Below are 14,223 nucleotides of genomic sequence, written 5' to 3'. Positions count from 1 at the left end.
AGTGCATTATGAGTGACATCAGGATTAATAAAGATGGTCCAACTGTAAAAGAAAAATTAACCAATATGAAAAAGAAATGTTTTAGGCTAATAAAACTATAGCTGACTAGAAAGAACCAGCAAATAAGAGTTCAAAACACCGAAAGTTGAAGCTACCTGTTGGACGGCAAAGGGTTAGACTGACTTGGCTAGATGGGGTGAGTATGGCGGTGCAATGGGTTAAGCTGCAGTTTGGGCACTCTGGCATCCCATAATGGAGTTCTGCTTCCTGCTAATACATTCTGGGAGCCCAGTGCCCACCCAGCTTACACCTATGCATACATTACTTTTAGACCTAAAAGGCCCTCCACTTACCATCCAGATTCCTGCTAATGGTGGCCGAGCATGACTGAGGTCATCACCCACCTGGGAGACCCAGATGGGAGCTTCAGCCTGGCCCAGCGCTGGCTATTGTGTTTGGGGAATGAACTAGCAGATTGAAGATCACTCCCTCTGCCCTCTAAGTTGAAGGAAATATTTTTTGAAACCATTATTTGTCTAGATTCTCCTGGCTAACAGATTGGGAGTTAATTTTTGACTTGAAAACATATTTGGAGGGACCAGCCTTTGACCAATTTGCAACTGGGTAGCATCAGGAAACCCCCTCCGCCTTCCTGGCAAGCTTTGTTTATTGCAGAAAGTAGTGTAGGAGGAAGGACTTCAGATTCCCCTGAGGCCATTTATCAGACCTAAAATACAGTAATGAACGAGCCAGAGCAGAGAACCAGGGTGTCAAGTTAGCACTCAACATAGCCTTGTTAAAAATGTGAATTTCGAAACTGTGTTGTTTCCTGTAACATCGGGCTTCATGCAACCCAATTCATTCTTGTAATATGCCTGCGGCTGTGTGATGCTTGTTAAGAGATGCACGATTTAGTGGGCTGCTTTATGCTCAATGAACTTCATCCTAATCCCGAGTTTTCGTAAATCTTAATTTACACAGGGAATGTGACTGAGAGGGATGGAGTCTCTTCCCCGTGTCAGGGGCCCGGACTTTGGCTTCTCCAGCTGCAGTGTCCAGTAGTACCACATGGCCTCATCTGAAAAGATCTGTTTGATTCTAATTTTATTTTCATCTCCAGACTGCTATTTTGAGGCTTAATAGCTTTCCACTGGGATTCGTAATTATGCAGAATGACTTCTGCAGACAGAATAACAAGGGCTCCAAATGTGTAGACCTGTGCATACATAATTTTAAATAAACGTTCTGATGAACCTTCTCCATCTTAACAGTCTTTGTCTCTGCACGGCAGGGTTGGGAGGCGACTCCACGTAAGCAGCTTGCGTTTCTTTTGCAGTCAGCATGTATTACCTGTTTTGGCAAGGACAAGGAGCATGACCCGTACCCCCCCTCAAGGTAAAGTAGCAGTGACAGCCACTCCACGGGGTCTGCATCACCACGGGGCTGCCACTGGAAATGAAAAGCAAGTCCCCGTGCCTTCAGTGCCTCTTTCCTGTCCTCCTCACCCACTGGGTCTGGACATTTGGGTTAAAATGGTGAAAAATTCAATGAAGCACGTTCTAAGCAGGAAAGGAGAATGAGAGAATTAGACTTTGCTGTAAGGCCACAGCAAGTCTGAGTGTCTGAAGACAGACAAAGCCATGGTTGCTGTGAGCCCATCAGTCCCTGGTGCTTTGTAGGTGGGAGCTGGGAGAAAGTTATTTGAAGACACTGACAGTTTAATCCTTTTTTCTCTCTAGCATGAGCTGCAGTGTAAGTTGGGAAAAGCAGAACTCTGTTGTCTACATCGACAGAGGAACATAGTAAGTTCTGTGTCTTAGAATCAGGGGGGTTTCGTTAAGGGCACATATAGTCACAGTATTTTCACAGATGGCATTCTTGGAGAGCCACAAGTGCTGAAGCACACCCAGTAGCTCCTCTTCCACTATAGTACGGATGGCAGGGCTTTGATTTCCAAACCCATTGCTCAAGAAGCAGTTAACAGGTACCGAGTTATTTTTCTATCCAGTGAGAGCCTGTGTTCACATGATTCATTCATTCCGATAAGTGAAAGTGCCCTTTAAAAAGCAGGAGTCCCCTCCCCCCACTTTCACTGTAAGATGCCGTTCCAGCTCTATCAAATCTCAGCAAATCTGGCTGTACCTGTACGTCTTTTGAATGCTGTAATGAAAAGCTCATTACTTGCCCTCTCTCCTTGAAAACTGCATTCTGGCCTGCGCCGCGGCTCACTAGGCTAATCCTCCGCCTGTCCCGGCTGCCCCTCTTCCAGGCCAGCTCTCTGCTGTGGCCAGGGAAGTGCAGTGGAGGATGGCCCCTGCACCCCATAGGAGACCAGGATAGACACCTGTCTCTCTCTCTCACTGTCCACTCTGCCTGTCAAAAAAAAGAAAACTGCTTTCTACCAGAGACCTCCTAGGGCCCTGCATAGAACAAAGCGCCCCCTTTAACTCTATCTCCTTGTAGACTTCATCGTATCCTGGGGGAAGGGGAGATGAAATACTAGACAACTATCAGCAGACCCAAAGATGAATTCCTAGGCCGTGTTGCGTGAGACTGGCCTTGTTACTTCCTAAACATGGTAACTCTGTCTTAGCTGTACTGCGGGCAGCCTGAGCCTAACGGTAAGCGATACTGTGCTTCTGTTGCTGTCCCTATTAAATGACGAAATATTGCTCATCAGTGAATAATGCACAAGGCATTGTGTCACCGTTGCCCTCCCCCACCTTTAAAGTGCTACAAGGTAAACGGAAAGAGTTTATTTTACACAGCTGAAGTGCACACATAGTGAAGCTACAAAAATTCCAAATAACAAGGTTTCACATATTAATTACTCGAGACAGTTTCTGAACTCTGTTCAGTAGCAGATCTCCTTTCTTGATCGTTTCTTGGTATTGCCAATTCTTGCTATCAGGTCTAGAAATAAATGGAAGAGAAACATTAATTATTTAGCAGGCACATTAATCTGTGACAAAGGGCGGCACTGACCATTCTGAAATGATAGACAAAATACGAGTACCTGTTGGTTTCTACTATTTCGTTCACTTTATCTATTTTGCAGTGGAGTCTCCCGGCAGCAATGAATCTGGAGAGTTCCCTAATTTATAGAAAAGAACTGCATTAGCCTTAGGGAGAGGACACAGTTGGTATCCATGTGACCACAGGTAGAAGGCAGGGAAACCACAGCACATCTTGAGAGCTCCAGAAAGGCTCAGAGGAAAACTTTCAGTTGTTTTCCAACAAAACTTGTAAAGCAGTCTTGACTGACACTGTGTCCCTCCCTCTCCCAAAGTGACGGGAAGAACGGTACGGGAACAGCCCTTAAGTCAAGCACCATCCGCCGCCAATCAGCTGCCTTGCAGACTGCCCTGTGTCACTGCGGCAGATTCCTGCTCCCACACACAGACTCCTCACTGCCCCTGCCAACGGCAGACTTGCTCATCTCCACATCACACTGCAGGAATAGAAGGAGGCACAGAGCCCAAGGCCGCACAGTGACCTCCTGGTGGACAGCAGCTAGGCCAGTCTTATTTCTCTGGCACTGCTCATCACAAGCCACTCCTTCCAGTGACTCATGTCTAACATAAAATCTCCATGCCCATCCTAATAAACCACCCTCTTGGCCACTGGTTACCAGACTTGGAGTTCCCAGGTTTGGTAAGATCATCTAAACCTGTTAGGGCTGGCACCATGGCAGAGCAGGTTAAGCTGCTTTCTTCGACCAGGACACCTGCCTGCTACTAGACTGGGGAAAGCAGTGGAAGAGCTTCCTCCCCCCTCCGCTCTGCTTTTCAGATTAAAAAAGTGTTTACATGACTATCATTTCCTTTTTTCTTCCTTTCAAAGTAAGGTGACAGCTATACATGACAATACTGCTTCCATTTAAGTCCTGTGCATTTCTCTGAATAGAAATTTTACTTCAACGCAATACTTAGATGCAGCGTAAGATGCTTAGGGCAGAGAAGTGTTTATTAAGATAACTTTTAAAACTGATTTTTCCAACACTTCATTCATTCATTGATTGATTCAAATTAAAAGAAAATAGTTTCTTTTATATGAAATGCAACTTCGTTTAAAATAACGGTAGGAGGAGACTGATACACCAGAAGAAGTAGGCATGCCTTTCCTAAGTTTTACTGTGTCTACCTCCACCACCATAACACTGCTGCCCTGAGCTACTAAACAGCCCACGTGGCCTCTGTCTTCTCGCTGTATTTACCAAACAGCGTGAAACCACGTCACCGCCAGTGGCTACCCACAAACGTCAACCCTGCCCTACACAAGGAACCTGCTCCCTAAGTCTCTGAACTTAATATCCACAAAAATCTACTGCTCAGCTATGCTGGCCCAAAGCCTTAGCATCTGTCAGCCCCTCCTATGGATGCCACAACTCCTCTGACTGGCTCCTCTCCATTCATCTCACAGCAACCCTCACCTTCATCCCAATCACGCCGTACCTCCACATGCTCTTTCCTATTTATCTGCCGACCTGCTGTCTCTCCCCTACCACTGCAGCGAGAGTCCATGAAGACAGAGACCTAACACATCATATGGTCTACAATGGCCCAGTATTTGTTGAATCATTGATACCAGTGCTTAATGCCCCACATTGAAGCACCCATGTGACCAGAATGACAGCAGCCATCTAAAACTGGCAGGAAGTATCAGAGAAAACACGACCACATATAGACTAGATCACACACCACAAGCAAGGAGCTGGCTACTTTGAACCACCACCACCACTCGTGACCCTCAGCAAACCATGTGAAGGTCTGACAGCTTGTTTTTTCCATCTACAAGTGTAAGAGAAAAACCATGACAAAGGCAGAGATCACAGGTACAACTATTTTGATAATATTTAGAAACAAGTTAGTTTTTTTTTTTCTTAAAATTGAGGGGAGCAATGCAAAGGGGAAAACATGTAAGCTCACACTTTTAAAAGTTAACGAGATATTACTTAAACTTACTGGTCAATGAATTCCACTCCAACACCGAAGGCTTCTGCCATGTAGCCCAGGGTTAATGACCTGTATGATTCCAACAGCTGGCTGTAGGCATGAATCCTCATTTCTCTGACATAGTAGCGATAATGAGGAGCAAAGAGCCAGTCCTTTTTCATTTCCTGTTCCACAACCGCTGCAATAAATACAATGACACATTACAAGGATCCCCCGCTGTGCAGATCAAGAGATTAAAAACTATGACAGCTCTAATTGAGGCTCATGAATAGGATTCAAGCAACTGGAGAATTCCTCACTGCCCTTCCTCTTCAGCCTCACACACACTCAGCAGAAAGAGCCCTGTCTCTATCAAGTTCTAAGGACCAAATGCATATGTTATTTTTTTTTAAAAAGGTTTGTTCATTTGAAAGGCAGAGGAAGAGAGATCTTCCATCTGCTGGTTCACTCCTGTATGGCTGCAGCAGCCAGGGGCTTTTCCCGGGTCTACCATGTGGATTCCAGGGGTCCACACACTTGGGCCATCTTCCACTGCTTTCCCAGGCCACATCAGCAATGAACTAGATCAGAAGTAGAGCAGCCTGGACTCTAACTGGGGCCCAGATGGGATGCTGGCATTGCAGGCAGTGGCTTAACTAGTTAGACTACAAGCCCGGCCTGTATGTGTTACTGTTTTAACCTTGGAGAACTCCAGCCCTTAAGTGAAGGAGCACTCATTTTACTCTTCAAAAAAAAAAAAAAAAAAAAAAAAAAAAAGGAATTCCAAAAGAAACAATAGGTAGAGTAACACAGGAAAGACTTACAAAGACCAAAGGATAACAGATGTTCTCCCAAAGTAACAACAGCCAAGCATTAAGGGGAAAGAAGTAATGTAAATAGCCTGCAAAGCAAAACACCCTAAGCCAAGGTTTGAAGACAAATGACAGACCAGCAAGACTTAATAACCTCGATCTAGCAAGAGTTGTAAGTCGATAAAAAACAGTGCAATGCACATAAGCTATTCATGAGCAATGCACACAAATAATTTTTTCACTACTAACGACTGAACAGAGAGGAAATGTCAGCAACCCAAGACAAGATCCTTGCTGCCAGAGATACCAACTTTTCAAAGTGCGGACACAAGAGTAAATCAGGTTATCTCAGAAAACGCCAAGTTCAGTGAGGAGAGTAAGGGGGTGAGATAGGGTAAGACGCCCTCTCGGAGGAATGGAGGGAAGGCAGAAGGCATACAACAACGCCAGTGATGCAAAGGTCTCCGCAGGCAAAGCCCGACTGAGCAAGGAGCAGCAGGGATGGACTGCCAGCGAGAGAAGAGGGCACCATGCGTAACCGTGTATCTGACTCGGAGCACGGCAGACCGTGGGTGATTTTCCAAGGGTTGCGGGGAGCGGCAACAGGGATGAGACCGAAGCGAATGTGGACAGAATTCTGGCGGACTTGCCCACGAGACAACCAAGTGAATGTAACGGGCATGGTCTGTGTTCAGTGGAGGTGTGGGGCTGGACACACGCACGTGGGAACCACTGAGGGCGACACGCTCTAAGGCACACGCTTGCAGGCAAATCTGACGATGACGAGGAAGCTGACAGGTTCAGATGTTGCTGCAGAACCAAATCAAAGGTGTGAGGATCCAGTGGTCACAAGAAAGCAGGTGTGAGGAACATGTGGTTCAGCAGCACGGAGACCGATGCCACTGAACACGAGATTGTGCTCAGGATCACAAAGAACAGAGATGCGTGCATCAAACACTGCAGTTACTCCTCTTAAGAGTTTGGGAGAGGGTGTATAATGAGGAGGGAAGATAGCGTGACACTTCTGGGGCACAGCTGTGAGGAGATGCAGCGTATTCTCCCTCTAAAACAGGTCCAGCTGGAAGCCCCACTTCCACAGTTCATCGCACATTCTCGTTATCTGGCAGCCACCTAGACACTTAGCCATGATCCACCGTTCGCACAGGCACAAAGACTCAGCAGTACGTGGTGCAGCAAACGCTACTTAGAAAGCACATACAACACCCGCACAGTACATACGGCTAGAGGCATCACACGCTTGCATCTCTGCATACAAACGCCCCAAAGGACGTGCCTGAAACGCGCCTGCCTCGACACAAAGGACCGCGGCCATCACAGGCTAGGCAAAGCCTTCGACGACTCTGGTTTATGTGGTGATGCTGGACGGTCTTCCACGTGTACACACAACTGGTTTTTCAAGGCGCCTAGGATGGATGTATGAGGAAATACTGAAATGGTTATCTCTGGGAGAGTTCTGTGCAGTGAATGTCACAGATGTGAGGATGAGATGGACTAACTACATTTCACTTTGTTCTTTTTAGTCTCCATCAAGTATCACCTAGAAAAAAGATGCTACTTCCTTCTTCAGATGTTTCATCCAGAAGTGCTGGAAGGAAAGGCAGCCAGTTGGGACGGGGAGGGTAGGAGGTCAATACTTAACCAGTTTCCAAAACCATCAATTTCAATTCACCAGGAACGCATTCTCTCCCTCCAATCACTGATGTAATTTGGATGCTTACATAGAAAATTCAAATGTGTACCCTCCAGAAGGGACATGGTTTTAGAAGAAAAAAAAAAAATCATGTGTGCTTCCAGTATGCTGTTAACATGGGTATATGGCCAATTAACATGAGAAAAGACACTCAACTGGCCATTAGAAGCATGCAATAACTCACATAGTTATCTCAAGAGTGAGATCCCACTGGCTGAATGGTGCAGTTAACAAGCAGGGGGGAGGGCAGAGGGGGGCGGGAGGTGGCAGCTGGAACCTTCCTGGGCTGCTGGTGGGACTGTCCATGGTGTAGTCCTTTGGAATGCACCCTGGCAGCTCCTCAAAGGGCACAAGGCCCAACAATTCCACTCCCAGGCATATGTACCCAAGAAAAATTTAAAAAATACATTTTCACATAAACATGCACACAAGTGCTCCGTACAGTGCTTTTCATAGCAGACAAAAAGCAGATATAGCCCAAAAATCTGCCACCCACTAACTGGGTAACACGTGCTATATTCAGACAGTGGACCACCACCTGGCCACAAAAACCGCTCCACGCTGCAGCACAGATGAACTGCGCACCACGCCAAAGCCAGGCACAGAAGGCTGTACACGGATTACAGGATGCCACTTAACATGTCCAGACAACATCAACTCCCAGAGACAAACAACAGATCAGGGTTTGCCAGGAGCTGTGGGGAGGGAGGTGGAGTGGCTGCTGATGGTCCAATTTTCCTTCACAACGATGGATCTCTTCTGGAACAAGTGCGCAGAGTTGCCAGCACACTATGAAACACCGAACTGTGCACTTTCCAACAGTCAATTCATGGCAGCTCACTTGCATCTTATTTTTTAAAAGGGGGGGGGGGGGGGCGCACACAACCAGTACTTCAGGAATGCAGAGAAAGGATTTGTCTTCATTCAGGCAAATAGGGGAAGGCTGCATATGTGCACTGTGTGATGATAACCAGAGACCCTGAAGCACAGAGAAATGAAATTCTACAAAAGCAACGTGTATACAAGAGAGGAAAAGGCCAGGACAGTAGTTATACACGCTGGACATGCACATGTTGGAGAGGACGCCACCTTACATGACATAAGCAGCAGGAATTCTCAAAGCAGTCTCACCTGTATGCACAGAGCAAGTGCCCCATAAACACTGGGCCAAACCCCACTGCAGAAACAGCAATCATTTCCTATCTTCACAAATGCTACCTATTTAACCAAACACATTCTGCAACCTGCAGGGCAAACAAGAATCTCTCACCGTGAGGTTTTAGCAAAGAGGTAGACACTGGCAGAGCTGCTGAACTCTTCAGGACCCCACATCCCATATCAGGCAGCCTAAGCTCACCTCCCGTTTCTGCTTTGAATTCTAGCTTCCTGATACTGCAGGAAGGCAGCCAAGGGATGGCTCACGTACCCGGGATCCCTGTCACTCACAAGGGACATTCAGAGTTGAGTTCCAAGCTCCTGACTTGGGTCTGGCACAAGTCCTAGTTATTACAGGCATCTGGGGAGTGAACCAACAGAAGGAGGATCTCTCATTGCCTTTAAAATGAAAATTTAAAAACGTTTCAGGTAAAGGTCACAACCATACTTGGAAATCGAATGGCCAGAGAAGAGAGAGGAAACCCAGGCATCCTCTTGTGGGTGTGGTCCCTAGGAACTAACTGTGCTGCAATACACATCTTTTCAACAGATTTCCTCAATCCACAGTGCCTGCAAATGGCTCACAAACCAACGCAATTGTACAGCTGTGGCATAAATAACCCACTGTTGAATTCAACACTTGGAACTCCTCACGTCTTTCCTCGTGAAACTCAATACTGAGACCCACGTGCTCACTTCTGCCTTCAAAAACTATGCCAGGGGTCTGGCAGACTTCTTCATCCAAGGGCCCCAAGGAAGAATCCTGAGGCTTTGCAAGCAACACCTGTCTGCAGCACAACCCTCTCCCTTTCGAACACTTTCAACACTAAAGACCATGCTTGCCCCCCAAGCGAAACACAGGCTACAGTATGCTAACCCGCCTCTGAGCAAGGCCCCAGGGACATAACCCCACCCACCAAAGGCAGGCTGCTGTCTACACTGTGCTATAGCTCTGGGGCAAAGCACCTTAGTTATCTGCACATGGGCTCGGGGGTCACGCAAACGAGCAGCTCTGGCCTTACCTAATGACTGGAAGAAGACCGAGTACCGACATTCATAGAGTGAAAAGAGATACTGCCGAACTGCCGGGAGACTGTGCAACACCTCGAGGATCTCAGCTCCCTTAATGACCTAGGTGTCAAACACACACAGGATGGAGGCTCACCTCGCTTCTGTGGATTTCAATCACAAAAGCCCGGTGCAGTTTTCCAATGCGCGTGTTACCTTTTCCCGGAGATCCGGCCTTTCTAAAGCAATCATGCTGACGTAGACAGTGTAGGTCACAAACGTTTTATAATCCATGAGTTCATAGGATGTAAAGGTTGAAACGGTGTCGAGAAACAGCTCGGCTGCCTGCTTGAAATCGCGAATCGCCACGCAGTAGAGACCCTGGTACACTTTCAGGCGATTCCTCCTGTCCCAGTCTCCTCCTTCTTCAATTAAGCTATCAGACAAAAACAGCATGGTCACTCTGCAAACACACACTGCCACTTTGCAAGGGAAAATGCTAGTCAGTTCATCAATGATTTCACCACATTTACAAGTTGTGAACAAAAGCAAGCAGGTAACCCGCTGCGACTTCTCGACAAGTACCTTTTGGCCTTCTCCGTGTTTCGTGTGATGAGATCGTTATCCATATAAAATAAGCCAATCCTAAGCAGATAGAACACAATATCCAGACGGTGGCCCAGAGCCACGGTTTTGTCATACGTCTTTCGAAAGGCCGTCAGAGCTCCCTCCTGACAAGAAACCAAGGCAACAGGTGAGAAAAGGTGACACGTTTCTAAAGCTACCAGCTGTTTGGGTTTTCTTCAAAAAGCCACTGTGGGAACAGAATATAACAAGCGGCCCCGGATTTCTAATTGTTGAAGCTGGGACAGGTGCGCGGGGCCCACTTACATTCTTCTCTCTACTTGCGAAAAGTACAAAAAGCACATGAGAAACACGCGGGCGTCTACTTCACAGTTTACAACACACAACTGTTAAGCAGTCTTTGCTCCATATATTCAGGGCTTTCCCCTGCCATGACGGTACCACACCACGTCATCTAAAGGATAATGGGCATCTTACTACTATTAGAATACAACTCACCCCATATACACTGTATATGCAGCTGTATCAAAGCAGTTCGGAATGTTTCTGTGGCTTTAAAAGACAACCTAAAATTGTCTGCACTTTGTAGTACTCAGTACCTGTTCAGTTTCTCTAATTCTTATGCATCACACATTTAAAAAAGGGACTGGCAAGACAGCAATGGGTGCCCACAGCACTTACACCTCGCCTCCTGAAGACTCCTCTGCCCAGAGGAAGCAGGATGACGGAAGGCGTGAAGAGTGCCCACACCAGGTAAGCCTGCGACATCTCGTTATCCCAGAGAGGAGGGAAACCAGTGCTTTCACGAACACACATGCAACAGACAGCACACCACAGAGAGTACAGGCTGTACTGGTAGCACAGTGAATAATAAAAATGCCCACTAAGTACTCAACGAGACTCAGGTATAAAAAAGAGTAAAACCAGCTGGCACTGCGGCTCACTAGGCTAATCCTCCATCTCGCGGCGCCGGCACACCGGGTTCTAGTTCCAGTCGGGGCACCAGATTCTGTCCCAGCTGCCCCTCTTCCAGGCCAGCTCTCTGCTGTGGCCCGGGAGTGCAGTGGAGGATGGCCCAAGTGCTTGGGCCCTGCACCCCATGGGAGACCAGAAGAAGCACCTGGCTCCTGGCTTCGGATCGGCGTGGTGTGCCGGCCGCAGCGGCCATTGGAGGGTGAACCAACGGCAAAGGAAGACCTTTCTCTCTCACTGTCCACTCTGCCTGTCAAAAAATAAATAAATAAAACCAAAAAAGGTTGTTTTTTTTTTTAGTAGACTGCTACTTAGTAAGCATCATACACAGGTAATTCAAAACTGAACTAAAAAGAGGTTTGTTTTGGTGCCAGAATGTTTTAAGCGCTGTTTTTTTGTTTGTTTGTTTGTTTGTTTGTTTGTTTTTATGATAAGCAGTACCCAGACTTAGAGAAGCCCCTCTCCTCAGAGCACCCCCTTTCTTGGCCTCGGGGGGAACTCTGCAAGGCCTCAAGCAGCAGCTTGAAAATTCTCCTTCACTGCAATCCATGGGCCCACCAACTGCAAACTCAAACCAAACCACAGACAGACAGTCCGCAGGAGAACAGACTGATTTCTGTGCATCGACAACGACCAAGTCTGGAATTGACAATGGGGAGGAACTCGTTTTAAACTATTTAATAGCATTTAAGCACTAACTTTGGACCAGCTACCAGCCCAAGCTCACTGCCCCTACCCTTGATCCACATTAACTTTCAGACGGGAAAAGAAGGTTGAGTAAACCTCAATTACTGAGCCTGTAAATAAAGCCCTGGAACTGACCGGGGCTCCCAATTGTAAGCCAACACCACACATCCTACATCTAAATACAACTTAAGAACAGTGAAAACCCATCCTCGTAATCACAGCCACACAGCTACTGAATTAAAAACCGTGGAGCCACGGGACTGCCGGGGGTCCCTCACAGGCACTGCGGGTGGGGTAGGAACAAGTGGCTATGAGGTGGAACACCTGGCCACACACTGCAATGAAAACCCTGCACTGTCCTGCCAGCCCTGTTTCACAGACTATACCAACAAACAGCAGCACACACACACACACACACACACACACACTTGCGCCAGCATGTTTTTACGACAGCAGTTACACCAACACCTCCTGCGGGGTGACAGGGGCACGCAGGATCACCGAGTACACAAGGATCCTACGTACGCTACAAACTTCAAACATACAACCCATTTCACACACGCACACATACATGGATGGTACCTCTGGGGCACATGACGACAGAGCAGTCACACCCACAGCCCACTGTTTTACTTTCTTAAAAGAAACACAGGGCAGGGCCCGGCATCCCATAGGCTGCGCCAATTCTGATCCAGCTCCCTGCTCAACACGCCGGAGATCCAGATGAAGCTGCCAGCCCTGGCCGCTGCGGCCACTTGCGGAGTGAACCAGAGGATGATGGGAGGCCTCTGCCCTCCCCCCACTTCTGTATCTCTACCTTTCCAATACAATGAATCTTAAGCCCCAACATTCTACCAGCAAGTGGAAAAAGTAAACTGTGGAGAGTGCTCCCAATTTTCTAACAGCAACGAACAAGGAGAAATCTTTCCCGGTGCACGCTGAGTGTTCACCGGCACGGAGAGGCGAGGAAGAAGGCACAGCTGGCTGTTCGGGGAGCTGACAGGGTACCATGGGACAGTATTTTCTCTATGGCCTTTGCCTTGATTCCCTCCTAGAAATAAGCACCGCTCCCTTTGTAGTTTCCAAAGCAAGGTCAATTTTTAAAACGAGGGACGACTAACCCGGAGCCACTCCGAGGCTGCACTCTAGCGACGCCGGGGAGGCCCCCTGCGCTCACCTTGTCCCCTATGCGACACAGGTATTCGGCCTTGGCCATCATCGCATCGCGAATCTCGCTCTCCCCCAGGTTCTTCTCGGCATCCTCCAGCTCCTCGTCCAGGCGTCTCAGCTCTTCTTCGTTGGCCTTCTTCATTTTACTCAGGAGGTCCACGTCCATCTGCCAGTCCAGGGATTTGCACAAGGCTTCGTAGTACGGAGCCATGTCTGCCCGGCAACAAGACGGGTGGGTTAGGGGGGCCGCGCGTCCCACCTCGCGCGCGCGCTCTCACACCCCCCCTCCCCACCCGCCAGTCCAGCACCCACTCCAGGACAAGGGGGCCCATCCTGGCACCGACAATCCCCACGGCGGCTGGGGACAGACCGCAGCCCCCCCGGGCAGGTGCACCTGCGCGCCCACGCTCAGACACCGACCCCTGAGTGCCAATCACCGCTAAGAGGGACGACAGGACCCCCGAGCCAAACAGCCCCTTAAGTCTCCCACTGGAATCCCCAGAGCCGCTCTGGACCCAGCGCGGGGCTCCGCGCTTCGGGGTTGCCCCTCCGCAAGCCGCCCTCAGAGGGAAGGAACCCCACGGACGGCCCCAAAGTACTAAAGCCCCCAAGGGCACGGAAGCCAGCCCCGCGAGCGGGGGCGCCCCGCACCGCCCCAGGCCCCGGAGCGCGGGGCCGGCCCAGGCCTAGGCCGCTGACTCGGCGCTCGCGCGAGCCTCACTGTTGTCGCGGACCGCCGCCATCAGCTCGTCGCGCACCGCCGCGTCCCTGCGGTGCTCGGGCAGGCTGAGCAGGAAGCGCAGCTGCGCGATGCGCAGGTCGGGGTTCTTGGGCAGACCCTCCTCTTCCAGATTCTCCAGCGGCATCGCGGCGGCACGGCTGGCAGCGCTACGGAAACTGCAACTCGGCTCGACGCGCTGCGGCCGCGGCGGCGGAAGCGGGAGGAGTCGCCCCGGACGCCCGGACGCCTCCGGCCCGGCTTCCGGTCCCGCCGCCGCCTGCAGCGTCGCCTGCTGGACACCGCCGGCAACGCCTCGCTCGGCCTGAACGCCTGCGCCCCCGTGTGGTCTCCGGCCGCCTTTGCTCACTCACGGTCCCTTAGCTATTTTACTTTTTACCACGGGTCGGAAGGAGCTTGCAATCTTTAGAAAACAACAATCATAGTAATATGAGAACAACCTCATCTGCC

At 49.2% G+C, this 14,223-nt stretch overlaps 1 protein-coding gene across 2 annotated transcripts; it reads right to left on the bottom strand.

Moving 5' to 3' along the window:
* Window positions 1–2,741: 2,741 nt before the first annotated feature.
* PSMD6 (proteasome 26S subunit, non-ATPase 6) lies at window positions 2,742–14,022 on the bottom strand. Of its 2 annotated transcripts, none has more exons than XR_011379211.1 (8): window positions 13,756–14,006; window positions 13,042–13,247; window positions 10,206–10,351; window positions 9,837–10,056; window positions 9,635–9,743; window positions 3,365–5,133; window positions 3,017–3,317; window positions 2,742–2,913 (listed from the first exon to the last, which is right to left on the bottom strand). XR_011379211.1 is itself a non-coding variant. In XM_002713290.5 (8 exons), the coding sequence occupies exons 1-8, from the start codon at window positions 13,898–13,900 to the stop codon at window positions 2,817–2,819; spliced, it is 1,170 nt and encodes a 389-aa protein (XP_002713336.1). In that variant the 5' UTR covers window positions 13,901–14,022; the 3' UTR covers window positions 2,742–2,816. The 2 variants fall into 2 exon arrangements, 1 of the variants encoding a protein (XP_002713336.1); XM_002713290.5 differs by having other exon boundaries at window positions 3,017–3,094; window positions 4,965–5,133; window positions 13,756–14,022.
* Window positions 14,023–14,223: the final 201 nt, after the last annotated feature.

This window comes from Oryctolagus cuniculus, chromosome 10 (assembly GCF_964237555.1).
Source record: "Oryctolagus cuniculus chromosome 10, mOryCun1.1, whole genome shotgun sequence".
Lineage (NCBI taxonomy): Eukaryota > Metazoa > Chordata > Mammalia > Lagomorpha > Leporidae > Oryctolagus > Oryctolagus cuniculus.
This window is presented reverse-complemented; position numbering and strand designations above follow the sequence as displayed.